This window comes from Pyrus communis, chromosome 15, assembly GCF_041283825.1.
Source record: "Pyrus communis isolate YQ-2024b chromosome 15, ASM4128382v1, whole genome shotgun sequence".
NCBI classification, from domain to species: domain Eukaryota; kingdom Viridiplantae; phylum Streptophyta; class Magnoliopsida; order Rosales; family Rosaceae; genus Pyrus; species Pyrus communis.
In genome coordinates, this window is record NC_142579.1 from 30,521,956 (window position 1) to 30,545,249 (window position 23,294).

A 23,294-nucleotide genomic window follows, 5' to 3' on the forward strand; every position below is an offset into this window, starting at 1 on the left:
TCAAGAGTATCGAGTACTTCAGATGTTTTCATAGTTAGATATTTGTTTAAAAATACAAAATTCAAGGTCTAACTGTTAAAACACTTGATGACAGGTACCCACCCCATCTCAACTCCGCGATGGTGGTCCCCACCCTATGAATGTAGACAAATCCTCCATGGCTGAACAATCAGAGAATATGAGAACAAGATTTAACAAAATTTGCTGGAGACCGCCAATCGGTAAGGATTTCCATAAATCAGAGATCCAAGTATTTACAACACATAAGAAAATGATAAAAGCGAATTCCAATAGTAATCAATAAGAACAATAGATAGTTGGAGACTCGAGAGCTTCGTGGCTAAGTCGATCAAATTTCTATCAGCTGCGATTACAGAAGTAGAACTTGAAGAAATGAGCCCCTCATTCATCCACACATATATGCATTTACAGAGGGGGAGAAATTCGCCGAAAAGAAAAAGAGAATGATGGGAACAGAAAATCTATCAACCGGCCTCTCCATGAAATAGTCAAATGGCTATCAGCAGCGGCCTATGATCCCAGAAGATATTTACTCTTCTAATGCTACTATGTAATCACGTAAAATATAACGGGACCACAAGCAAGGTGAATCTCAGGATTGTAACTTCGACATTTCCTCCGTTGGTTTTGTATGTCTCGGTGGTTTCTCATTGTTCAGCCAAGCTGTGAGTCAAATCTCACAGCAGAGAGGATTCAGAAGAACCCCACCTGGAATTTTTTACAAATGTGGAAAGTCCTGTAATTTTTTATCCTTCTACCAGTCGTCAAACCATTCAGGGGTATCGAGTTCTTCTCCATTTCGAGATGGAGAAGCTAGAGGAACAGAACAGTCCTCGGAGTGACTTCCCAAATGTTGAGTTATACGAGATGTGATCTCATGAGGAACAGGCAAACTACTGTCTTTGATCCCTTCCCAATCAATACCATCAAACCAGGGATGCCTTTTGACAGATTCATAACCTTGGCTTCCTAGTCTGGTGTTTTCATCAACCTCGAGTAACTGAACATATTATTATAAACAGAAGCATGTGAAAATTCCTTTTGTGAGAGAGAGAGAGAGAGAGAGAGAGAGAGAGAGAGAGATGACTAAAAAGATTCCTACAATACCTTAGTGATGAGATCAACAACTTCAGGACTAAAAGTTTGCGGTAGAGTTAGCTGTCCCTTTGCGATCTTTGCAAATGTATCAAGCTCACTTTGTCTCCATGAGCCGAATGGCATTTCACCCTGTAGCATGAAGTATATCAACACTCCTAATGCCCACCTGCAAATTTTCAAACAAATTCAGAACTGCAGGAGGTCTCAGAAGGATACTGTCAAGACAAAAAAATAATAAAATAATATGAAATGTAATTATATGTACAACTCAGATCTCAATGCCTAAAACTTCAATCATTCCACTGTTACCAACACAGGAAGGGACCGTTTCCATCTTAAAACTTTTTCCAGAGATCTAAACAAATCTAGATACTTACAAATCTCACCAGGTGTCCTAGTGGAAGCATATCTTCTCGCAATTACCCTCAAGTCCACTAGCATATATTCTCACTGTACCACTAATGCTAATGCTGATTTTGTAAATTTATGAATATTTCTGTCAAGCACTTGCCTCTAAATTCTCCCAATTTCTCTAAGCCTCTATACCGCCTAATTCTGAATAATTTACTTCTTATACAATGTGTTTCACATTTTCATGAAAAACTACGTATAGTATTCAGTGATGTATAGAATAGCTAAGCTTAGGATGAACAAGGCATAATTCACCATATTACCAGTCAGCTGGGAAACCATGGCCTTTTCCCTGGACTACCTCTGGAGCTAAAAAGTCCACCATTCCACAAATTGTATATGTCCTTTCACCAGATAACTTCTTGCCAAACCTGAAGTCTACTAGCTACATTACAAAAAAAAAAATTAGTAATTAAGCATAATTTCATCAACTTCTCCCTTCTTCGATTATTCAGCGTCAATCCAGATACCATGAATAAACATGATTCAGAATGGAAAAACAAAACATTACCAACCTGCAAATATCCTGTTTGGTCCAACATTAAAACATCAGGAGACAAGCCTCTGTAGAGAACGTCATTCTGAAAGTCAAATTACAAAGAAAAGAAAATGAGAGATGTTGAAAAAGAAAGATGTCACGGCAGGAGCTAATAAGCTAATTCCAGACAATGGACCTTATGGAGATCTGCCAAACCAGCAACTAGAGAGGCTGCACAAAATTTGGCAGATGGTTCATCAAGGGGAGTGCGAAGTATCGAAGCCAACGGACAAGCAAGGCAAGTATTATACAGTATGCCAGCATGTGTCTGATCAACACATGTGCACAGAAACTGTGGCACACATGCTGAAGAACTCATACTCTTGATTAGATCCTTCTCTCTTAACACTTGTGCTTCCTTTCCCATCCTTCTGACCTTTTGCTTTGAAAACCTTTTCAAACTAAGCAATTTTTCTGATAGGCAATCAGATTTAACAAGAATAATTCCTGTCAGCTTATGTACTGTTTTAAACAAAAATAAATTCTTCTCAAAATATTGAATCTACTATTAGATCTGTCCCATTCAATGCAGTATATATTATCGACTTTTTTCTTTGTCTAACAAATGATATATCATATATTACTTCAACATGAATCCTGCATCGTGTAGAAGTCCAATCTAACCAAATAAAACCACAGCTGAAAAGAAAAACCCTAAATGACAACCAACCAACCTGAATCTCTTAAACATACAAGTCCAATCTCACTGCAGTCAGTGCTATATAAAATTGTTCTCCAATCCTAAAATGGAAACATATGTAGCATCAATAAATTATACGATAACTCAATTAAGCATTTATCCTTAGAAACTTAGAAATCTACAGACAAGCAGGGCACTGAATTCCATACCAGATCAGACAACTGGACTTTAGTAAGAGCAGAAATATCAACGTTCTTGGCAGATCCCTTTGGAACGTCAGAAGAATAATCCCTTGACCTACACAGTGACATCAACAAACAGCATCCGAAATATGAAAGAAACAGTCATGAGATATCCTGTATAATATAAAAAAGAGTTCTACGAAATTGTCACGTGTCATTAAAAAGCTCCAAAATTAACCATGGATTTCCAATTGGTAGATTGATTAAAATTTAAGAACTGAGACTTCAAGAGAATACCACATACTTCCGATCATCCTGAGAAAGCTTTGTCAAAGGGCCAATGACTGAATCAAAATTCTCCTTTGTTAAAACAGCACAGGTGACATCTCCCACAGCAACTGCAGTAAACAAATCAATATGTTCTCCAAGAAGTGCCCATTCACCAAAGCAGCTTCCCTCCGTCTTCTCCACTGAGAGCTCTTTACTGCTCTGAGGATGATCATCTTTTTTTTGATAGTCAGACTTCAGACTCCGGACAACTGGACTACTAACTGAATTTGCATCAAAAGTAATCCTCACTTTTCCCTTCTGGATAATGTATAATCCAACTAGGCGTTCACTCTGCAGATACATGTGAAATACACATTAGATATAGGCAAAGAGTAAATGATACCCTTAGGGAAAGTAAAGTACCTCACTGACTATCGTCTGCCCTTCTGAGAAGGAAACTTCAGACAGAGAATCGGCAATATGGCTCAGCTGTAAGATTGTCAGCCTTGATAGAAGATCCACCGATCGAAGCAACTTCAAATACGACAAATTAGAAAACTCTGACGTTAAAATTCCACGGAAGTCTTCTCTTTTCAAAGCCCAAAGAGTTCCACTGGTCACAGCACGAACAGAGGCCTGGAGTGGTTTGTTATGCCTGTAGTATCACATATCGCAAGATCAAGTAAACAGGAATTAGAAAACACATGATGCACTATTACAAAAGGAAACAAACAGATCAAGGAAAGCCGAAACAAATTGGATCTAACTTGTCCCAGGAATATGCTTCCCATTTCCCCTGGCTCTGCAATGGCAAATCATTAATATTTTCTAATGCATAGATGTACAGGTGTAGGAAAACCTTATGTTCAATTTGTGCATGAAATTTCCAAGAGTAAATCATAAAGTCAGCTCACAGAAACTCTATGATAGCACAACCATTTTTGGAACCAACAGATGAAAAAAAGGTAGGTTAACTCACATTAGCGCTAGTTCTCCAAAGGATGACAATTTATCAGCTGTATAGTGCTGCAGAACCCTCGGAACCTCTCCATTCTTTTCTTCCTGCCAAGATCGTATCCAGTCAACAAAAAATCTGTGGGGCCTCATAAAGTAATTATCCAAATGAATTTCAAGTAGAAAAAGGATATATTTAAAACCTGGGTCGCCAACACCTCAAATTCTCCACTGCCAACAACATAAAAGCAGTCACCTTCACCACCCTACAAAATATGGTAATGCTATAAGTAAGATAACCACACAAAATTGTAACATTTTAACTTCTCTATTTTTTGAACATGGAGTCTTTAGGCTGTTTTGGCAATGGATCAGCATTGCGAATGTAACTTCAAAAATTAAACCAATAATGCTTTGTGCATCGGCAACTGCTTTGTGTATTATTAAATTGACTTTTAAAAATCAAACTTACTGGGCAGGGGGTCCCCAGGTCACTTAACAAACTGCTTTGTGTATTATTAAATTGTAAATAATTCTACTTTAGTTACATAAATTTCTTGGCCATAGGGACAAGCATGAGTTTGTGTATACTATTTCCGTAGAAATTCACGAACCTGAATCCTGCAGTTGTAAGAGCATTTCAAGTAAATTAGAACTACACCAGAATTAATAGTCTATTACATATATTAATCCTTTTCAGATTGTTGGATGTCATAAGTCCATGTATGCCACTCATAACTGTGCCCAAAGCAAGACAATTATGTGCAAGAGCTATGAAAAGCTATTACTGTAAACAAGAAAAGCAAAAAAAATAAAGAAAAGGAACCTGTCTAACAACAACATCTCCAGGCTGGAACTCAACCCTTTCCATGCAGTCCAATAACACCTGACACTGAGAATCAGTAAGCTTTCTGAAGAGGAAATGGTCGTGCAAAGCCCGCTCAATGTGTGCCTATTTACCACAAACAAATGTTCAAAGTAAGAACTCGCGATAGAGAAATTGACATCATTTCTGGTCTTTCATACAAAATCATGACGAACGGAAATAAAAAAGGATATGAAATAAAGCATACTTCTTCCTCCCAAGTCTTTCTGTGGGATGGAGATGGAGGAACCCAAATTTGCCCATTTTCTAGAGAACTCTCAATCGCACGAAGGCGTGCCTTTGACAAATCATGTCTGGTGCGCTGGTTCCTAGAGTTCCACCCAGATGGTGAAGGAGATTCACATCCTGTAACCTCTACAACTTGAGGAACAGGTGGTCGTAAAGCACCAGCAGGGCTTACTGATTGACCAATGGACATCTATAAGAAAAAGACATTATTAATTGACTACATTTGAGCAAACCATATATATGTGAAGACAATGGACTTTGAATATTAAATGCACAGACAACGTCATGGTTTGGACAGCAAGTCCTCTTACATCAGTCAGCCCACTTACATGCACAACGATCACTGTAATATCATCTGTACGAGTTTCATACTGCAGCCAGAGTTTATACGATTCAGCTACAATTGCAGCACAAGCATCACGGGGATCTTTAAATTTTGCAACCTGTAAATATAGTAACAGAATCAAGAAAAGTGGAAAACAGAAAAACAAATAAGACGTACTCAACTTAACTAAACACACTATGCCCAACAATAAGAAAGCAAACAAACAATCATAACCTTTCACAATTAACTTATAAAAGGTCAATGAATCAGAGATAAATAACTCTAACAGATTCCACGCTTGATTGCAACAAAGAGAGAGCAGGATACCTTACCATATCCACCACAGCTTGGCTAGAAAGGAACTCAAAAACTCCATCACTAGCAAGAACAAAGAAAGGATTATTCTGTGTAAGCTCTAAAACCACGATTTCAGGGTTCGCAACAACCCCAATTGTCTCAGCAATTGAATCACCAAGACTCCTTGTAAAAGCTGTCCCAGGATACATTCCATTTGGCACCCACAATCTAGGCGGATCACCATCATCGCTTTCTTCGGTTCCCCAACACTGCACATCTGGATTCTTCAGCCCTTCAATTTGATCCAATGTAAGAACTCTTGCACCACAAAGCTTAACCCTTTTGAGCTCGTCCACTCTAAATGGGGTTTGATCAATTGAAAGGTCCACAGCTACAATGTCATCCCCTTTCCTCTCTGCTATAACAGCCCTTGAATCACCCGAATTCGCAATGCATATCGTCCTGCCTCGAACCAAAACCGTAATTGCAGTTGTCCCGCTCATGCTATCATCCAAAATATCAGCGTGCAACTGAGAATTGGTTGCGATAAATGCAGAATGGCATGCTTCAACAGCATCCACTTGAAATTTATTATTCCTAAGCAAATTCTCACACAACTTTCTTTTCACAAACTGCGAACACTGAGCTCCGAATTCTCCATGACCATCAAAGACCCCGAAGAAATGATCATCCGGGTTTGTCCCAAATGGTGTGTGGATGCAAAAGCTATCTTGGTTAGCCTTATCAAGAGCATCAGGGTAATAACCTCTCTGAGACAAATACGAATACCGCATTTCAAAGTTTCCTGAAGGGACCTTGACAGTTCTTGACCCATTGGGGGGCAGAAACTGTGATGAAACCCTACGGAGCCTAGTTATACCCATCTCAGCATCCCCAGTTAAGCCAGTCTGGTTGAATTGGTCTCTGAGCTCACCTACTTCTCCATTGGAGGAAGTAGGAGAGAACACTGGGATCTCAGTGCTCCTCACATCCTGACTCTCTTTCAATTTCGGAACTCTTGGAGTACAAAGCTCTCCAATGCAAACTCTCGAATACACACAACCCATCACTCAAAAACACAAATTGAATCGAACCCAGATGCCAAATTTACCTGAAAATTCATCAGTTTCAAGTTTGAACAAGCTCAATCACCCTGCAACCCATCACTCAAAAAAGAAAATTGAAACGAACCCAAATGCCGAATTTACCTAATAATTCATCAGCTTCGAGTTCGGTCGAGCTCAATCACTATACAACCCAACACTCAAAAATGCAAATCGAATAGAACCCAGCTGCCAAATTACCTGAAAATTCATCAGTTCGAGCATTCGAGTTCGAACAAGCTCAACGACTCTGCTTACTCTGCTTCTTCGAGCAAAATAAATGAGATTTTGTTGGATTTTTCTCCAGACTTATCTTCCACAGCCGCCCACAAAACTACTTTCAGAGAATGAAAGGAAACCGACTACAATAAAAACTATTAAATTGCAAATCTTTTATGAGATATTCAAACTGTTAGATATTAGCAAATTGGAAAGCGACGTTCTTGATCTACAGTGCCTCTCACAACCGTTACGATAAAATACAACAAATATAGAAGCCAATAAAAGCACTTCTGAAAAAAGTACTTCTGAATCGTGCAAAAAATTGGAAAGCAGACAGTTGGGTTTTGCAGAGGAAGTCGAGAAATCTGCTTGCTTGAGTGAGTCACTCAGCAGGTGCTTTGGGGAATAGTTCGGGATAGGGAGAAGAGGGAAGGGGAAGGCGCGTGGGGACAGGGAGTGGTCGCGGTGCAGATTGCGGATTAGGCCGGTATCAGTGCACTGCATCTATTTTTGTGGACACTGCTACTCCCACGCGCCGTGACGGGAAGTGTTTTCACCTTCATATTTTTATGGAATAGGTATATATTGTCAAACAAGTTAGGTTTTGAGATTAAATTCTATCCGTTGTTTACGGTAAAATTTAGCATTGTCTTGAATTTGCATAATCATCGTTTAATGGGATTTTAGCTTACTCGTCATTCACAAAAGTCAACTCAAAATCGTCAACTTAAATGAAGAAAATACGATTAAATCTATTAATCTTAGTAGTACGACAAGAAGCACAATTTTATTAGTAAATATTATAATTTTTTCAAAACAACGAAAAAAGTTCACACTTTTCAACCCTTAATAATAATTCTAGTAATGTGTATCTGATATTTTTCAAATCTCGTCTTTGTAGCTCAGTATTGTCTTGTAAAAAGATTACTATTTTTTTTTTCTCATCATAATTCTCAAGGACTATTTTTTCTATATATAATTAAAATAATAGATGAAAGATAAACTAAAAAAATTAGTTTATAGAATGCATCCCTTATCACACACTTTGCTTTATTGTTTCATTGAATAATTGAATTATGCCTTTACCAAAGTGTGTGTGCATAGGACTATCTTCCATACTCGAATGAGAAAACCGCCCCACGTTCGTTCATAATCACATAAACTTTCCCAAGTGATCCTTCACTTCAAAAAGATAGGAATGGCCCCTTGAATTCAATTTGATTAACTTCTTTTTTGTTTATCCATTCTTTTGTCTAAATGTGAATTTAATATAAAGTAATAAAAAATTTATAAAACTTTTGAGAGGATGTGTGCTAATTGACTCTGGTTACGGGACGGGCTGAAAATGTTTCTAGCCTTTTTGAGCCCCATTGGGTAGGGATGGGACTTTAGTAGCCGACCAACTTGACCAACCCAACTGAAATTGGGTTGAGTTGTAAGCTTCAAATTTATTTTTGAGTAAAAACTTGTCACCCGTCCAATCGGTGAGTTGGGTTGATATATTATTAACTAAATTGGAATCGACCCACCCAAATATCAAGAATTCTTAATCAAGCATGTATATTACATAGATATACATATAAAATCTAATCGTTATTAAACACACTTGTTTATTTATAGTTTAGTTAAATCATAAAATTTAAATATATAAATACAAATAGTGATTCTACAATATCAAATTCATACGATTTAACCCTAATATGACATGTATTTTGAATTATTTGTCACTGATTCTCACTTTACAAATAGGAAAGAAAGTAAACTTAATTCGTAAAATCCTTCCAACCCAACTTGCCTTAGAATGGTTTGGGAGGTTGAAGTCCAACCGACCAACCCACCCAATGCCCACCCCTACCATTGGAGATTAGCCTCTTCATGCCCCACTGAAATTTAGTCCTATAAATTGATCTAAACTATTGGGAATTCGAACTTGAGCATAAGATGACACAATATCCTAACCAACTTGAATACGTGTTATTTACATTTTCTTTCCTTTTTAAAACTTTGCTAGCAAGCAAGTGACAAAGAATTAAATTCTTTGCTTTGGTTACATCGTGATTCTTCATGAAATGTTCAAACATACCAAGAGAATGTTTTTCTGTGAGCTTATAAATTACGCGCACCTTTTAGGGTTTATACTTTTTAAGACTAGAACATGGATCGCATTCTTTTACTTGACATTTTGTGGAACCAAAAAATATAAAGAATGGACAAGTACAAATGAATGAATGAATGAACACTCAACAGCTTACAAATTAAATAGGTTTAGTAATAAAGTTGTCATCATGATTTTCAATTAGTTGAAATATATAATACCAGTCAGTTCTTCTTGAACATAGTTTATATGCGTTCAGAAAAACCACAAATTTTCAGTGTATTTATTGATCATGCATCAATAATATTTATAACTAAATGAATGGAAACTGAACTACCATCAACATATCTCTTCTCTACTAATTAATAAAACACTCATTGTCAACCAAAATTCTATAAAATTATTAGTTTAATCCTCTAATTAAAACATAATATGAATAAGAAATGTGAGCCATAAATGTAATTTCACACAACCAAATTTTTTTTTCTCACCTACATGGGATCCTAACAAATCTCTAATTATAAATAAAAAAAAAAAAAAAAAAAAAAAAAATTCTCGCTCCCACATTCTCTATCACTCCATTCCTCTCTCCTTTTATTTCAAAAATAAAAATAAAAACTTTTCTCACACTTTGTGTGTGCCCATATGCTAGTATATATGATACCAATTACTATATGATTTAGTTGCCTTCAAATTAGTCAAGCTCTAATCTCACCAACAACGCAAGTGGCCTTTTACCACAGTGGTGGAAATATGTTGAACCTTTGCATAAGAGCGCGAGTTTAAATCCTATCAGTGACTAATCTAACTTCTAATCTAATAAAATATATCGTTTGACTAAAAAAAAAAAAAAAAAAAAAAAAATCTCACCAACGACAAAGAAACTAATCTTAGAGGTAATACTCTCGCGTTAAGGCCCCAACAGTACCAACCCCTAAATTGGGCCTTGGGCTAGGCCCAACTTGAAAACAAACCAGAGGTCCAGAAGTCTACCCCCACAGGGGACACACACACCTATACACCATATCAAAGACAACCTCGTCCTCCACCGTTGGATCTTAAAAAAAAGGCCATCGAATCGAATACGACGCGGCAATAGCTGCTTCTCCTCTCACTTCACTCCACCAGTCACCACACCACACCACACCACTAGGCCTTCCCATTTCTTTATTCTCTCTCCTTTTCTTCCCAAAAATAAACAATACAATTTCTTCAAGTTCACAGAGGGGAGAGAGAGAGATGGTGCGGATAATTCCCATGGCGTCTTCAATCAGACCCTCGCTATCCACGCTGAGGTTCGCCGGAGCTTCTCGCCTGGGCTTTTCCTTCGCTTCCTTCACTCCTTCCCGCCGACTCGCTTGCTTCCAACTCGCTAGTGGTAATATATATACAAATTCTCCGCCTTTCGCTGCTTACCCTTTTGTGTTAAACCCTGAATTTCCCATCTTTTTCGCTGAATTCCTCGATTTTCGGTTGAATTGGGATGTTAATTTTGTTGTATGCATGCACAATTTGATTTGATTAGTGTGGGAGTGTTTGATTGGAAAATTTGATTAGTGTGGAAGTAATCGATTGGGAATTTTATATAAAGTTTTGTGAATTTAACTGTTGGGATTGTATTTGTTCTTCACAATCAAGTTACGGCATTGACAATGTGATTGGATTTGTGAATTGATAAGGTTTTGTGATCATTTCGACCTGCTTGATGATTTTGAGTTGTATACCAGCTGTGCCACAGTCGCCGTCTTTCGGTCTGAAAGCTTCTAAGCTGTTGAGAGGAGATGGTAAAACCGTGGGGGTGGCTGCTGCTGGAAATGCCGCGCAAGCTAGCACAACGGCTTCCCCTGAAAATGTCCTAGAGTGGGTCAAACAGGACAAGCGGAGGATGCTCCATGTGGTTTACCGCGTTGGAGATTTGGACAGGACCATAAAGTATGTCCGCTCAATGCAACTTGAACTATCCTTTTGATTTCATATGTAATGCCCTGTTTTCTTATGATTATAATGAAACAACGCAGAATTCAAACATAGAGTTGTGTTGTGCCTTGCAGATTCTACACAGAATGCTTAGGAATGAAATTGTTGCGAAAGCGTGACATACCCGAGGAAAGATACACCAATGCTTTCCTTGGGTACGGGCCAGAGGATTCCCAATTTGTTATTGAACTCACTTACAGTATGGCATCCAACTAGTTTTCATCTTTTCCAAAATCTGAATCATTACCTGTTTTGAACTACTTCCATAAGCACTTGTCCTGCGAATTGAAATTCATATGATTGATGTTCATTTCATTTAATGGCACTTCCAGATTATGGAGTTGACAAGTATGATATTGGAACTGCATTTGGTCATTTTGGTATTGCCGTTGAGGATGTAAGTCGCTATTTTTTTGTTAAATTTTGTTCTCTAAGATGCAGGATGCAGATTTTTTTTAATGCAATTTGGTATTATCCTGTTGTTACTACTATCTAGACTATTGGGGATTTTCTGTTCTTAAAGGACATCTATGTATGTTCTTGTGGTTAGGTTGCCAAGACTGTGGAGCTTGTAAAAGCTAAGGGTGGCAAGGTAACTCGTGAACCTGGTCCGGTCAAAGGGGGAAAAACAGTAATCGCATTTATTGAAGATCCAGATGGTTATAAGTTCGAACTATTGGAAAGAGGGCCTACCCCTGAGCCCTTGTGTCAAGTTATGCTTCGTGTGGGTGATCTTGATCGATCCATAACTTTTTATGAAAAGGTAGAGGTTGTTTTGGACAGAAATATGCTGTTGGCCTTTCATGTTTTTACTTGTCACTGCTTATTTGTTTTGGAACTCATTTACTTTTGGTTCTCAATCCTTAATTCCTTTCCACTCACTAGGCTTTTGGCATGGAGCTCCTTCGCAAAAGAGATAATCCGGAATACAAGGTAATTTTGCATTTTGTCTACACTAATAGCCTTTTATATTTGTACACTGAATTATTGGAAATGATTGGTCATTCTGATGCCTCTTTTACCCCCAAAGATGGAATAAGTATGATGAGATAGTAACATGAGACTCTAGATTGAAGCATGATTACAAAAGAACATAGTCGCCATGCCTTACCAATAGTTTTAGAGCTTTGTCCTTTTCATCATGTCACAATGGTCATTACTTGCAGGAATAGTGTATAGAGTGTTTCTACCTGAATGACATAACCTTTTGCTTGTTGCTCCCGTACCTATTACTTCTAGTAGTACTCTAGTAACGGAAAAATGCCTTTTCTCTTCTAGTGCACTATACGTTATTGACATAATTGTGCTCATTACTTCTAGTATACAATAGCAATGATGGGTTATGGCCCCGAAGACAAAAGTGCTGTTCTGGAGTTGACATACAATTACGGGGTCACCGAATATGACAAGGGAAATGCTTATGCTCAGGTAGAACCTGTACCTCTCCCCAGCTTCTCTTCTTTTGATAGCATTCCCTCTGTCCATTGCAAAATGGTTTTCTTATTCATGCATGCATAATTTCCTGTGGTTCGTCATGTTATTGTGAGAATACCACATGAAAAATGATATATTTTCTTGCCAACATTTTTTCGGACTAATTTTGAAGAATGGTTTCTTTTTTCTCTCAACAGATAGCAATAGGCACTGATGATGTCTATAAAACTGCTGAAGCAATTAAACTCTCTGGGGGCAAGATTAATCGGGAGCCTGGGCCATTACCTGGTCTAAACACAAAGATCACTGCTTGCTTGGACCCTGACGGATGGAAATCGGTATGGCTCATTCTTTTATGCTTTACTCATATATGTACCTACCCTGACGGCTGAAAGTTGTTTGGTGGCTCATTGCCCCATGATTACAAGGTCTCACTCCTCATTTTGTTTTGCAGGTTTTTGTGGATAATGTTGATTTCCTCAAGGAATTGGAGTGAGTTATGAGAGGCTTACGCGTACCCAAGCTTGTGATATTGAAACTGAAATCTCGGGCCAAGATGATTCTATGAAGCTGTTCTCTTGAACGAATGCATTAAATCCCCGTTTTGTAGATAAAATTATAATTAGCTTTGAATAACCATTGTAACAAATATTTATCTCACGATAGCGTTGCAGTCATTGTAAGAAAAAGGAAAAACAACAATTAGTTTTGCAGTGTTACTGTTAGTTCGAGATGTTGTTATTATTTTTTGGTGATTCATCTGCCACTGTTTTTGTGGGAAGTTCTCTCTCAAGATTTCTGGTACTCATCCTCTTGCTTCTGGCTCGCCGGAGACCTTTCCAGGGTTCAGCCGTCTGCGGTTAGGCATATTTACAGGGAGATGAATATGGTTGTGTATGGTATGGTCGCCTTAGGTCTTTCCTTGGACTCGGATTCGATGAGAAGTGAGAAGTGATAACCCCAAGCCCTAATTTTGTTTAATCTGGGTTGGTGAGAAGTGAGCAGGGCCTGTGTTTCTTTTGGTGAGAAAGTAATTTGTTTCAATCGTGCCATGAAGTCGCTTGTTTTGTCATAATATTTCTTCAATCACCATTGAACTTAATTATTTCCTTGTAGTTGGCCGGTAACATTTTTTTTTTTTTTTTTTTTTTGGGAGTTGGGAGTTTGAGGTTAAAAAAAAGAAGAGTTGGGGTTCGACGAATTTGGAACTTCTTTGGACTTTGGAAATTCGGACCTTTACTTTGTGTGAAAGATAAATAGGAGTTCTTGATTTGTGTAAGGTGGTCTAGCATAATGAATTAATGGGGACCATTAAATATAATTTGAATGATTTGAATTGTTTGGTTCTTGAGCTCTAAATAGTGAGATTTAAAAAGAATATCTGTCACGAATTCGATCACGACATTTGTAAGACACTTTTACAACCCCTATTTTGATTTTATCTGCCTCACGCCAATCCAACTTGTCAAGACACATAAATAAGAAAAGTAGGAAATACCACATAAATAAGAAAAGTAGAAAATACCAAATGTAAAAATCAAAATTAGTGTTGATGATTTTTTGTTTTTACTTTTTAGTACATCGATATAATTACATTAAGAAGAAAGAGAGTTTGGCTAAATCACACAATGTATAATTTATTTGACATCGAATTCATCATACACGAGATTCGAACATAAAATCTATTACTTTCAAATGAATAGAATAGCTGTTAAATTACCGTTATTATTTTCTGGTTCTTTCATGTTACTTTCCCGTTTACTAAATAAATTATTGAAAATTAAAGAAGGTTTTCAAATAAAACCCTAAACAATCATATAAAAGCAATTAAACTCTTCATTCCCTTTCTCTCCTCCCGGCCCTAAGAAGCTCTGAAAGACTGCAATTTTATTGAGCTTCTGGTACGAAATTCCGTTTTCGGCCATGTCCAGCTCACGGAAAGGGAAGGAGGGCGCAGAGGAAGGCGAACAGCAACATGGGCAGATCAGTAATAAGAAACGCAAAGAGATTTTCCCCTACGGAAACTACAAAAGTTACTACGGCTATCGGGTAATTAAAATCTCCTCCATTCCCCATAATTTTAACTTTTGAATGTTGTTATTACTCTGATTGGTTGTCAGGGAAAGCTAAAACAAGTGAGAAAAAAAACAACTGAAGATTCGATTTGGTTGGGAGTTTCTCGGTTTTTTGTTTATTTGGTTGTTTGAAGTAAATATTGAAGTGCGGTTTGTGTTTGATTGAGTTTAAGGGTACCCAATTAGGTGTTTTGTCAAATTTGATTGAAATTATGGTATTATTTCGTTTGAAAGTTTCTGGGGAATTGGTGTTCTTGGGTTTTGAATGCAGTGCATTTGTGAAGCTCTTGAGTGGTTGGATTGGTTTTATGGATACTGCTAGGATTTATTTCGAAAAATAGCGTAAGCTAAACTTCACCCATGATTCATTGTGGCCCAATTTTAAGTATTTGGGAGAGTTTAACTTTAAAAAATTAACGGACAAGTTAAAAATTTTGGGGATTGCATTGGTCTGTAATTTTTTAAACGTCTTGAAACTTGTTCTGTCGATAACAATGTGGAATCTCATTGCCTTGTATGGTGTTTTAGATTGGCCAAGAAATGGAGGAAGATGCTAGGTTGAAGGTTTTCAAGAAGGAATGGTTCGAAGGAAAGGATTGTCTTGACATTGGCTGCAATTCTGGAATCATGACCATTCAAATTGGTACTTTTCTCTCAGTTAAAATCTTAATTGAAATTTATTTATGAGTTTGTTGATTATACTGTATTGTATCTATTCATCTTTCCTAAACAAATGGTATTATTAAATCTTATATGGATAGAACTTGATAGTCTGAGTTGGGGAAAAATGTAGCGAATTTCTTGGTTTTGTCAAGTTTAGGGTGTTTTATAGTCGCGGGTTGAGATGCTTTCTTTATGTATGTGGCTCTTGAATGTGTTTGTTCTCACAGTGACTTAGACATCTGTATGTGCTTATCTACAGCCAAAAAGTTTTGCTGCCAGAGCATTCTTGGCGTTGACATCGACGCCAGTAAGATTCTAATCATATCTCGAATTCTTATCGTCTCACTGAAGTTCAAAGAAGTTCAAATATTTTTACGTTGTTCTCTAAATGTAGTCAGCATTTTATGTCAAATCTATTATGTTTCATAAGCTCTTGTTTGCATGGGATCTAGGATGCATAATTCTGTTATTATCTGAATGCAAACCATCACACTCACACATATGCCTGCATGCACCGTGTTCACACATACACATGCGCATGAACATCCACAAATTTGTAAATGTATTCTATTCATTAGACATATCTCTACAAGCTCTTCTTAGTTTACTAGTGCAATATTCCCTTGATGCTAAATTTGTGTTCGACCATGCAGTAGCGTTTATTGTAGGTGCCTACCACCTTGATCTTGAACTTGAAGGACATGGTTCGATGATGTGTCTTTATATGTGACATGACATCAGGCATAGTTTGACCTCATAGTTTGTAAAGACCTCATAAGATACCCATTTAAAAAAAATGAAAACTTCACTGGGTTGGGATGCAGTTTGGTGTCCTGCTTTGTGTGTGATCAGACAGATTTAACACTAGTTTTTATCTAATTATCCCATATCCTAGTCAATTCTGCAACTTTCTTTGTAGTTAATTAATGCAATTTTGTTTTCTTTCAGATCGAATTCAGGATGCATACTGGCACGCCAGAAAAATATTGAGATCGGAGAATGCTAGAAAGACACTTGGAAAGGCTTCTAAATTGGAGGGTGCAAGTGGCTCTTCTGAGGAGAAAGATCTGCTTGACACAGTATCTTTCCGAAAAGAAGATTTTGTTAACAGTCGGGATCCACACAAGAATCATTATGATACCATTATATGGTGAGCTTCGCCGCCTCTTTTTCTCAGTTATTCTAATATATTATGTTTGTTTCAGTCCTATTAAGGATATCAGTAATACGTGCAAACTTGCTATGATATGTGTAGGCCTTCAACTATGTACATAAGAAAAGAAAAATTATGGTTATGCTCATTAATATGACTAAAACTGCTCATCAAAATTTGTGACTAAAACTTTTGGGTAAACAGGTTTACCAAATATAACATAGACCATCAAAGAAGTCGAAACCGGGTATGTCTATCCATAGGCCATCAAAGAGTTGTACTCTAAGGACAAGTACCTATCATGAGACAACCAATGGAATCCACACTGGCCCGACAAATATCTAGAAAATGCCATTATAGTTTCCCGGGTTTTTTTGTTTATGAGCTCTAGCGAATGTGATTCCCATATCTGATAGCTGCATTGGGTTTCTATCTGTTTATTTTATGCAGATATTGCATCTTGATGCGTGCTTTTTTATGTGCAGTTACATCCTCTCATTTGCAAGTATAAACGTCACATTACTTATTGTGTTGCTTTGTTGTTAAATTTGTTTTTCTCCTCTAATACAGTTTGAGCGTGTCAAAATGGATTCATCTGAATTGGGGTGACGATGGATTGATTACATTATTTACAAGGGTTTGGAGTCTACTTCGCCCGGTAATTCTTATAACCATTGCTATTCCATCCTCATTTCATTTCATTATTCTTTTCTCGCCTGCTGTCAACTAAGCATGGAATTTTAGTTCAAAATAATCTTGATTTATAACTTTCCCTAGTTACATGATATCTTGGGAAAAGTATGACGATTTTTTCTTCTTGTGAGCAGGGTGGAATTTTTGTGTTGGAACCTCAACCTTGGAAGTCCTACGAAAAGAATTATAGAGTTTCTGAGGTGATCGTTTCTCTTTTCAACATTTCTGAGTTTGTACCTAGTTAGTCACTACTAAATCAAATACGAGTCAGAGACTTTTCTACATTGGTTATGTTTCTGACTTAAGTTTCATTGCTTAACTGGAATTGGGTCTAAAGAATTATTTGTTCCATTCTGCAGACAACTAGAGAAAATTATAGAAATCTTATGTTCTATCCGAAAGATTTTCAAGACTTACTTCTGGATAAGGTATATTTAATCTTCTTAAAGTTCGACTTCAGATGGCAGTTTTACTGACTATCAGTCGAGATCTGGAATATCTGATATCTAACATGATTACAGATAGGATTCAGAAAAGTGGAGGACATCGCTTCAAGCGTGTCGGGCAGCAAAACCGGATTCAACAGGCCAATTTTAGTGTTCCACAAATGAGTAATGCAGTTCCGGGAGCAGGATTGTTTGTTTCGTTTGAAAAGCCGTAATTTATGTACCAATTTTGACTGGGGTCTTTGTGTGCATGTGCTGCACAAGTTTTTGGTTGGGTTTAATGTAAGATTCATACGACCAAATAGATGGAACATTTCCTGTCCCAATTTTGTATCTGCTCCTAGTATTTTGTACATACATTATAATGTATAAGTGCTCCCCAATTTTGAAGAATATTTTGTAGAATCCGATTGGATGGACAATTCTAGAAGTTTGTAGAATCCGATTGAATGGTACAATTCTAGAAGTTTATAAAATCCGATTGAATTTTATTTAGAGAATATTTTCTTGTCCTTTCATGCTTTTGCCGTCGTAGTATAGAGACGATTGGAAGTTGACTAAATTCTTGAATTTGATCACTATCAGGTTGCTTGCTGAAAAGCGCAACAATGCCCCTGACAAAAGTTCGTCAAGTGCGCCCTACTGGCTTGAAGACACTTCGAAGTAAAACGTTGAGTGCTTCACGAAGCCCAAATCGTTGAAATTAGCATATCGGCAGCGGCATGGGTAGGAAGCCTATCCTGCGAACAATGGTAAAATCAGGACCCACCAAGCGTGAAAAATCACAGCCATGAACATGATTCCTTGGCTCCCAAGACATAAAACTTCAAAAACTAGGGACAGTATCCCTAAACTAAAAATCTCGTTAACGTGTACGATTTCTTAGTCAACTTGGGAGAATGATTTTGCCCCGCCTAATTGATCTTAAGGACACCACCCTGGTCCCTGACCCGAGGCAGCTACAAATTAAGCAGTTAGCCCTCAATAAGTTTTGAGCACCTAAAGAGAGTGAGACTGAGGATCAAACTATTCATTTTTCCTCTTATGAATATTTAATTAGCTTAGTTATTATGTACTTACGCAGTCACGTTGAAGATTTAAGTACGACGATCATATCATATTTCTTTTCACTTGTAAGTGAGATGTCTTAAGTTTGAATCTCACACTTGTAAGCGAGAACTATGTACAACATAGAATCCAAGCTTTGGGTTTTCTGTATCTTGTAACCAACACATTTTTAGTCACCATATGGAAAAACACTTGCACAAACCAAGGAACTAACTCAATGTTTCCGGAGATGCGTCCCCAAGATCTTCCTGCATACATACATTGCATATTTGACAATTTAATCGCCGTACATCGGCAACTTCAAAGATGTGCTAGAATCTTGCAGAACAAACCTGTTGCTAAAACACAACGGAGAGCACCCGATCAACAATAATGCTTAAGACGATAGACGAGAGCATTAGCTGCAATTACAAAAGCAGCCAACCAAATGATGACTCAAGTATGAACCAATTGAATTACCATAAAGGTCACTTGGCTGAAGAGATGCGCTGGAGTGATTGAATCCAGCTACTCGAAGGACCTACTTTGTTGCCATGTCTATGGCCAGTGTTTGTAGCTTCAGTGGGCATATGAGGTTTTGTGGGATTCCTTCTTGAGGCGCCGGAAAATGAAGTAGACGGAGGAGGGTATGCTTCATTCGCAATCTAAAAAGGGAAATTTTTATCCATGAGTTATATTCGGAACTAAATTTTGAACAATGTAACAGAGTAATGATAAATTCCATTTTATCTCAGTTTTTATTTGACAGTAATATGACTTACGTTCTTTTCAAGAGGATTGCCATAACTTAAATTCCTGCCTGTTGTTGGAGATTTAAATTGCATGCGGACACCAGAACCAGTGGGATTGCTTGATCTAATTCGATCTGTGACCTCAGCTGGGTATGGAGCACTAGCACCACTTGCCACTGACAATTAACAAGGAAAATGTAATTTATTTAAAGCAACTGATATTGTATAGTTACATTAACCTCATATCTCCCATATATTGTGACGAGCAGTCAGTTATTAAGATATGCAAAAGTCTATATGGAAGATCTAACCTTGATGACTATCTACACGCGCTGGCATTGCATGACTGTTGCTTCCTCCAGGAACCGGCTGAACATGTGGAGTTTCAGATTAGAAGTGCAGCAGTAACCCAATGTTCAAAGAGTCATACAACTAAAAAAATCTGAAAAGACTGAACAGCAATTGCACTTACGGAACCGGTCTTTTGTGACTGCTGGTACTTTATGATGGTCCAATCAAATACGTAATCAAATTCATATCCTGCCATTTGGAGACAAACATCCAGACTATTGAATCCACATCAAAATAAAGCTCTAAAATGCTCAGAGAAGCATATGACATACATAGTTCATACATAACATACTTTATCATATGGGAATTTTAGGTAAATGGGAGATCAGATCAAACATATGTAAGCACATTGACTTCAAGCTAAGAGGGCCTATGCAATGTGAAGAACTTATTTAGAACAGATGAAAGCACAAGAAAGTTTGAACACCACTACCTTCACGAGAAAACAAATCACGGAATAGGCGTTTCAAGAATCCGTAATCAGGTCGCTGATCAAATGTCAGTGAATGGCAGTAATGGAAATACGACGCGAACTCCACCGGGTGAGATTTGCATAGAACCTTTAGAAGACAGCAGTCAGACCAGTTGACACCAGATACAAATTTCAAAGTGCACATAGTACTTGACACACACCTCAATAGGGGTTGATAACTTCTTCTCACAAATTTTATCATATTTCTGCTTTTTTGTGTCAGCTTTTAAACCCTGCCACGGAAGGCTATAAGCAGGAAGAAGAAAATCGTCAGGGGACAAGGCGGAAGAAAAATAAGATGGCATGAGCAATATATTATTGGGTTCTTTCCGACTGTATAAGTTTTTCAATTCCCTTCTACAAATTAAAAGTAAAAAATGGGTGTAAACAGACTATGTACCTTCCTCTGAGAAAATACAAAAGAACATATCCAAGAGACTCCAAATCATCCCGCCGACTTTGCTCTAAGAACAAAACAATAAATAAGGTTAATGAGTTATGCCAACAGATTACAAGGTTCTAACACCGAGTAGCTTACCAATTCCAAGATGAGTATTGCAGCTTGCATAACGTGCAGTTCCTGTTAAGTTCTTATTCTCCCTGTATGAGGCAAGTGTTAACAATAGGAATATAAACCAATACAATACTAAAAAGGTTGCATTTATATTTCAATTGTTTCTTGAGCGTTTCAGCACACACAGAAGAAAATGAGAGATTGTCTTGATACGAAAATGGAAATACCTGTATGGGATGTGACGATTTGTTGTCGCGTCTCGATATCTTTTCGCAAGACCAAAATCAATTATGTAAACCTAATAAGATATATGAAAAGAAGAGATTGATCACAATATAAACTGAAATACATCTTAAATGAAAAAAAAAGAAGACAGAGAAGATGCATCACCTGATTTGCTTTTCGACCAAGACCCATGAGGAAATTATCAGGTTTTATGTCTCTGTGTAGAAAACCTTTCGAGTGCGCAAACTCTATCCTCGTAATCTTGAATTAAAGAATCAAAAGAAAGAAATAATTATCAATTGATACGACCACACATAAACATCGTATCATTCAGTGATACGAAGAATACAAATTACAAAAGTGAAAATAAATTTCATCACGAAAAATTGTAACTTTCAAAAGGAAAATAAGCTGAAAATAGTAAGGTGGCAACGCAGATTAATGATATGCCAATGAATGTAACGCATGAGCTGCGCTGCGTAAGCTCTACTTAAAATCCGTCACAATGTATTACCATTTGATCGGCTAGCATTAAGACAGTCTTGAGTGAAAACTTTCTCCCACAATACACAAACAAATCCTCAAGACTCGGTCCCAGCAAATCGAGAACCAGCACATTGTCCTCGCCGTTAATTCCCGACCATTTTATGTTCGGAATACCGCCTAAACATTTACACACAATCAATTAACAAAACAGTAATGCTCACAGAACACTAAACCAACATCTACTAAGAAAAAGTATACGTATTCGAATACGTATACACCACGTACTTCCTCCTTGAAGGATTTTGTATAATTTCGCCTCGTAAAGCAGCTGCGGATGCTTTGTTTTACTGTTCTCCTGCATTTACCAGAAATTAAAATAAACTTAATCACTTAAATTAACTAGTAATTAAACTAAAAAAATGCTTCTTCACTAATTAAGTACGTAAAAACTTCAGATTTGCTGACAATTGAACTGCATAAACATAAATCAAGTTTTAAAAAATCGGTAATTTCTACTGAAAATTGAAAAAAAAAAAAAAAAAAAAAACAGAGAGAGATAATAAGGAGCTTACAATCTTAACGGCGACGATCTCGAACGTATCGGTGTGGGTAGCTGCAGACGAAATTCAAATAATTTACAGAGATCAGCCACTGTTACTACGATCAACGGCTCAGATTCAAACCACAGCACTCACCTAGGAAGATTTCGCCGAACGATCCGCTGCCGATCTTGCGGCCGAGCTTGTACTTTCCGCCGATGACCCGCTCCATGCCCGAATCCCCCGGATCGGATCAGTCAACTCATAGAACTTCGGATTTTGGATCCGAATCGAAAACCCGAGAAATCGAGAAAAATTGAAAAATTCAATATTCGAAAAATGGATTTTTATACGTTGGAACTGAGAAACTCAAGCCACACAGAGGCGAAGGCCCGACCAACAAGAGACAGATAGGTTCAGTCGTGGGGAGGATAAAGAGCGAAAGTAGAAGGGTAGTTTCGGAACTTTGAATTGTGGAGCCGTTGACTTATTGACTTGGTACAGATTTATGTCGTAACGGATGAGGGTTCCGGGGATTTGGTTTTTTGATTAAGGGTATTCTTGTCAACTAAGTTGCTTTTACCGCCAAATGCGTTGGTGTCAGTTCCGTAAATAACGTGGTGGATGGCGGGTAAATGTGGGATTGAGGCCACGTGATACCCGCGCAGGTTTTGTTCCTCTGCTAGCGTTTAGTACGCTTTTGAAATGCGCGCTTTTCGGATGTACTTTTTCTTGCCGGTTTGGGGCTTTGTTGTGATGGAACCGTGGGTTTATGGGAGAAACACAGAAAGCGTCTGCAGGGGATTGCAGTTCAGCGCCGTCGCGGTCTTGTTTTATCGCCGAGTAGATTTGTTCACGTCAAAATCCGGCTCGACAACATGCAATAATAGTTGAGTTGGATTACAATGCTACCCTTGATTATGATTGGGGATACGAAGTGTGATGTAATCAGGGGAATAAAATTGTTTTGGTCAGCAAAAAATCTTTGAAACTAAAGTGCTTTGATTTGCGTTCACCTTTAATTTTAATTTAACAGAAAATTAAAATTTCTCATTTTTAAATAGCTAAATAAACTTAAGACAATGTTTGTTAACAAAAGTAAAATATTTATGAGTAAAAATGTTTCCGATAGGATTAATTAGTTCTAAGTGATATTTTTCTTTTACTTATACGTAGTGTTCTCAAGTTTGACTCACA

The 23,294-nt window shown here is 37.5% G+C and overlaps 4 protein-coding genes across 11 annotated transcripts; 2 read left to right on the plus strand and 2 right to left on the minus strand.

Moving 5' to 3' along the window:
- Positions 1-200: 200 nt before the first annotated feature.
- LOC137742449 (protein phosphatase 2C and cyclic nucleotide-binding/kinase domain-containing protein-like) lies at positions 201-7,730 on the minus strand. Of its 6 annotated transcripts, XM_088686852.1 has the most exons (17): positions 7,479-7,560; positions 7,059-7,315; positions 5,886-6,961; positions 5,540-5,671; positions 5,188-5,418; positions 4,941-5,066; positions 4,318-4,380; positions 4,140-4,222; positions 3,584-3,815; positions 3,195-3,511; positions 2,918-3,005; positions 2,743-2,809; positions 2,205-2,482; positions 2,046-2,111; positions 1,794-1,915; positions 1,129-1,285; positions 201-1,021 (listed from the first exon to the last, which is right to left on the minus strand). In XM_088686852.1, exons 3-17 carry the CDS (start codon positions 6,915-6,917, stop codon positions 776-778), a joined length of 3,240 nt encoding a protein of 1,079 aa, XP_088542978.1. In that variant the 5' UTR covers positions 6,918-6,961; positions 7,059-7,315; positions 7,479-7,560; the 3' UTR covers positions 201-775. The 6 variants fall into 6 exon arrangements, with proteins under 6 accessions (XP_088542978.1, XP_088542979.1, XP_088542981.1 ...); XM_088686853.1 differs by having other exon boundaries at positions 5,558-5,671; positions 7,059-7,730; XM_088686855.1 differs by having other exon boundaries at positions 5,558-5,671; positions 7,155-7,575.
- Positions 7,731-10,320: 2,590 nt separating this feature from the next.
- Positions 10,321-13,440, plus strand: LOC137735067 (putative lactoylglutathione lyase, chloroplastic). Of its 2 annotated transcripts, none has more exons than XM_068474440.2 (9): positions 10,321-10,648; positions 10,998-11,202; positions 11,322-11,446; positions 11,580-11,644; positions 11,798-12,010; positions 12,133-12,180; positions 12,568-12,675; positions 12,879-13,019; positions 13,136-13,440. In XM_068474440.2, exons 1-9 carry the CDS (start codon positions 10,510-10,512, stop codon positions 13,175-13,177), a joined length of 1,086 nt encoding a protein of 361 aa, XP_068330541.1. In that variant the 5' UTR covers positions 10,321-10,509; the 3' UTR covers positions 13,178-13,440. The 2 variants fall into 2 exon arrangements, with proteins under 2 accessions (XP_068330541.1, XP_088542189.1); XM_088686063.1 differs by having other exon boundaries at positions 10,324-10,648; positions 10,950-11,202.
- Positions 13,441-14,514: 1,074 nt separating this feature from the next.
- On the plus strand, positions 14,515-18,211 carry LOC137733716 (putative RNA methyltransferase At5g51130). Its single transcript, XM_068472881.2, has 8 exons — positions 14,515-14,730; positions 15,285-15,399; positions 15,679-15,726; positions 16,368-16,569; positions 17,143-17,230; positions 17,400-17,465; positions 17,625-17,693; positions 17,787-18,211. The coding sequence occupies exons 1-8, from the start codon at positions 14,605-14,607 to the stop codon at positions 17,874-17,876; spliced, it is 804 nt and encodes a 267-aa protein (XP_068328982.1). The 5' UTR covers positions 14,515-14,604; the 3' UTR covers positions 17,877-18,211.
- A 589-nt stretch (positions 18,212-18,800) lies between these two features.
- Positions 18,801-22,605, minus strand: LOC137733700 (casein kinase 1-like protein 3). Of its 2 annotated transcripts, none has more exons than XM_068472862.2 (15): positions 22,254-22,605; positions 22,131-22,171; positions 21,844-21,913; positions 21,587-21,735; positions 21,238-21,333; positions 21,075-21,145; positions 20,872-20,933; positions 20,734-20,797; positions 20,495-20,579; positions 20,295-20,421; positions 19,983-20,050; positions 19,822-19,879; positions 19,541-19,686; positions 19,239-19,423; positions 18,801-19,117 (listed from the first exon to the last, which is right to left on the minus strand). In XM_068472862.2, the coding sequence occupies exons 1-14, from the start codon at positions 22,327-22,329 to the stop codon at positions 19,247-19,249; spliced, it is 1,290 nt and encodes a 429-aa protein (XP_068328963.1). In that variant the 5' UTR covers positions 22,330-22,605; the 3' UTR covers positions 18,801-19,117; positions 19,239-19,246. The 2 variants fall into 2 exon arrangements, with proteins under 2 accessions (XP_068328963.1, XP_068328971.1); XM_068472870.2 differs by having other exon boundaries at positions 18,801-19,111; positions 22,254-22,521.
- Positions 22,606-23,294: the final 689 nt, after the last annotated feature.

Coding starts and splice junctions, on each gene's coding strand:
- LOC137742449 (XM_088686852.1), bottom strand. CDS start 6,917: ATGGGTTGTGTGTATTCGAGAGTTTGCATTGGAGAGCTTTGTACTCCA. Junction 5,067..5,187: donor GAAAGACTTGGGAGGAAGAA/GTATGCTTTATT, acceptor TGTGGTAAATAG/GCACACATTGAGCGGGCTTT. Junction 1,286..1,793: donor CATGGTTTCCCAGCTGACTG/GTAATATGGTGA, acceptor GAAAATTTGCAG/GTGGGCATTAGGAGTGTTGA.
- LOC137733700 (XM_068472862.2), bottom strand. CDS start 22,329: ATGGAGCGGGTCATCGGCGGAAAGTACAAGCTCGGCCGCAAGATCGGC. Junction 21,914..22,130: donor AGATCGTCGCCGTTAAGATT/GTAAGCTCCTTA, acceptor TGGTAAATGCAG/GAGAACAGTAAAACAAAGCA. Junction 20,580..20,733: donor TTGTATTTTCTCAGAGGAAG/GTACATAGTCTG, acceptor TCCTGCTTATAG/CCTTCCGTGGCAGGGTTTAA.
- LOC137735067 (XM_088686063.1), top strand. CDS start 10,510: ATGGTGCGGATAATTCCCATGGCGTCTTCAATCAGACCCTCGCTATCC. Junction 11,447..11,579: donor TGTTATTGAACTCACTTACA/GTATGGCATCCA, acceptor TGGCACTTCCAG/ATTATGGAGTTGACAAGTAT. Junction 12,181..12,567: donor GAGATAATCCGGAATACAAG/GTAATTTTGCAT, acceptor CATTACTTCTAG/TATACAATAGCAATGATGGG.
- LOC137733716 (XM_068472881.2), top strand. CDS start 14,605: ATGTCCAGCTCACGGAAAGGGAAGGAGGGCGCAGAGGAAGGCGAACAG. Junction 16,570..17,142: donor CATTATGATACCATTATATG/GTGAGCTTCGCC, acceptor CCTCTAATACAG/TTTGAGCGTGTCAAAATGGA. Junction 17,694..17,786: donor AAGACTTACTTCTGGATAAG/GTATATTTAATC, acceptor ACATGATTACAG/ATAGGATTCAGAAAAGTGGA.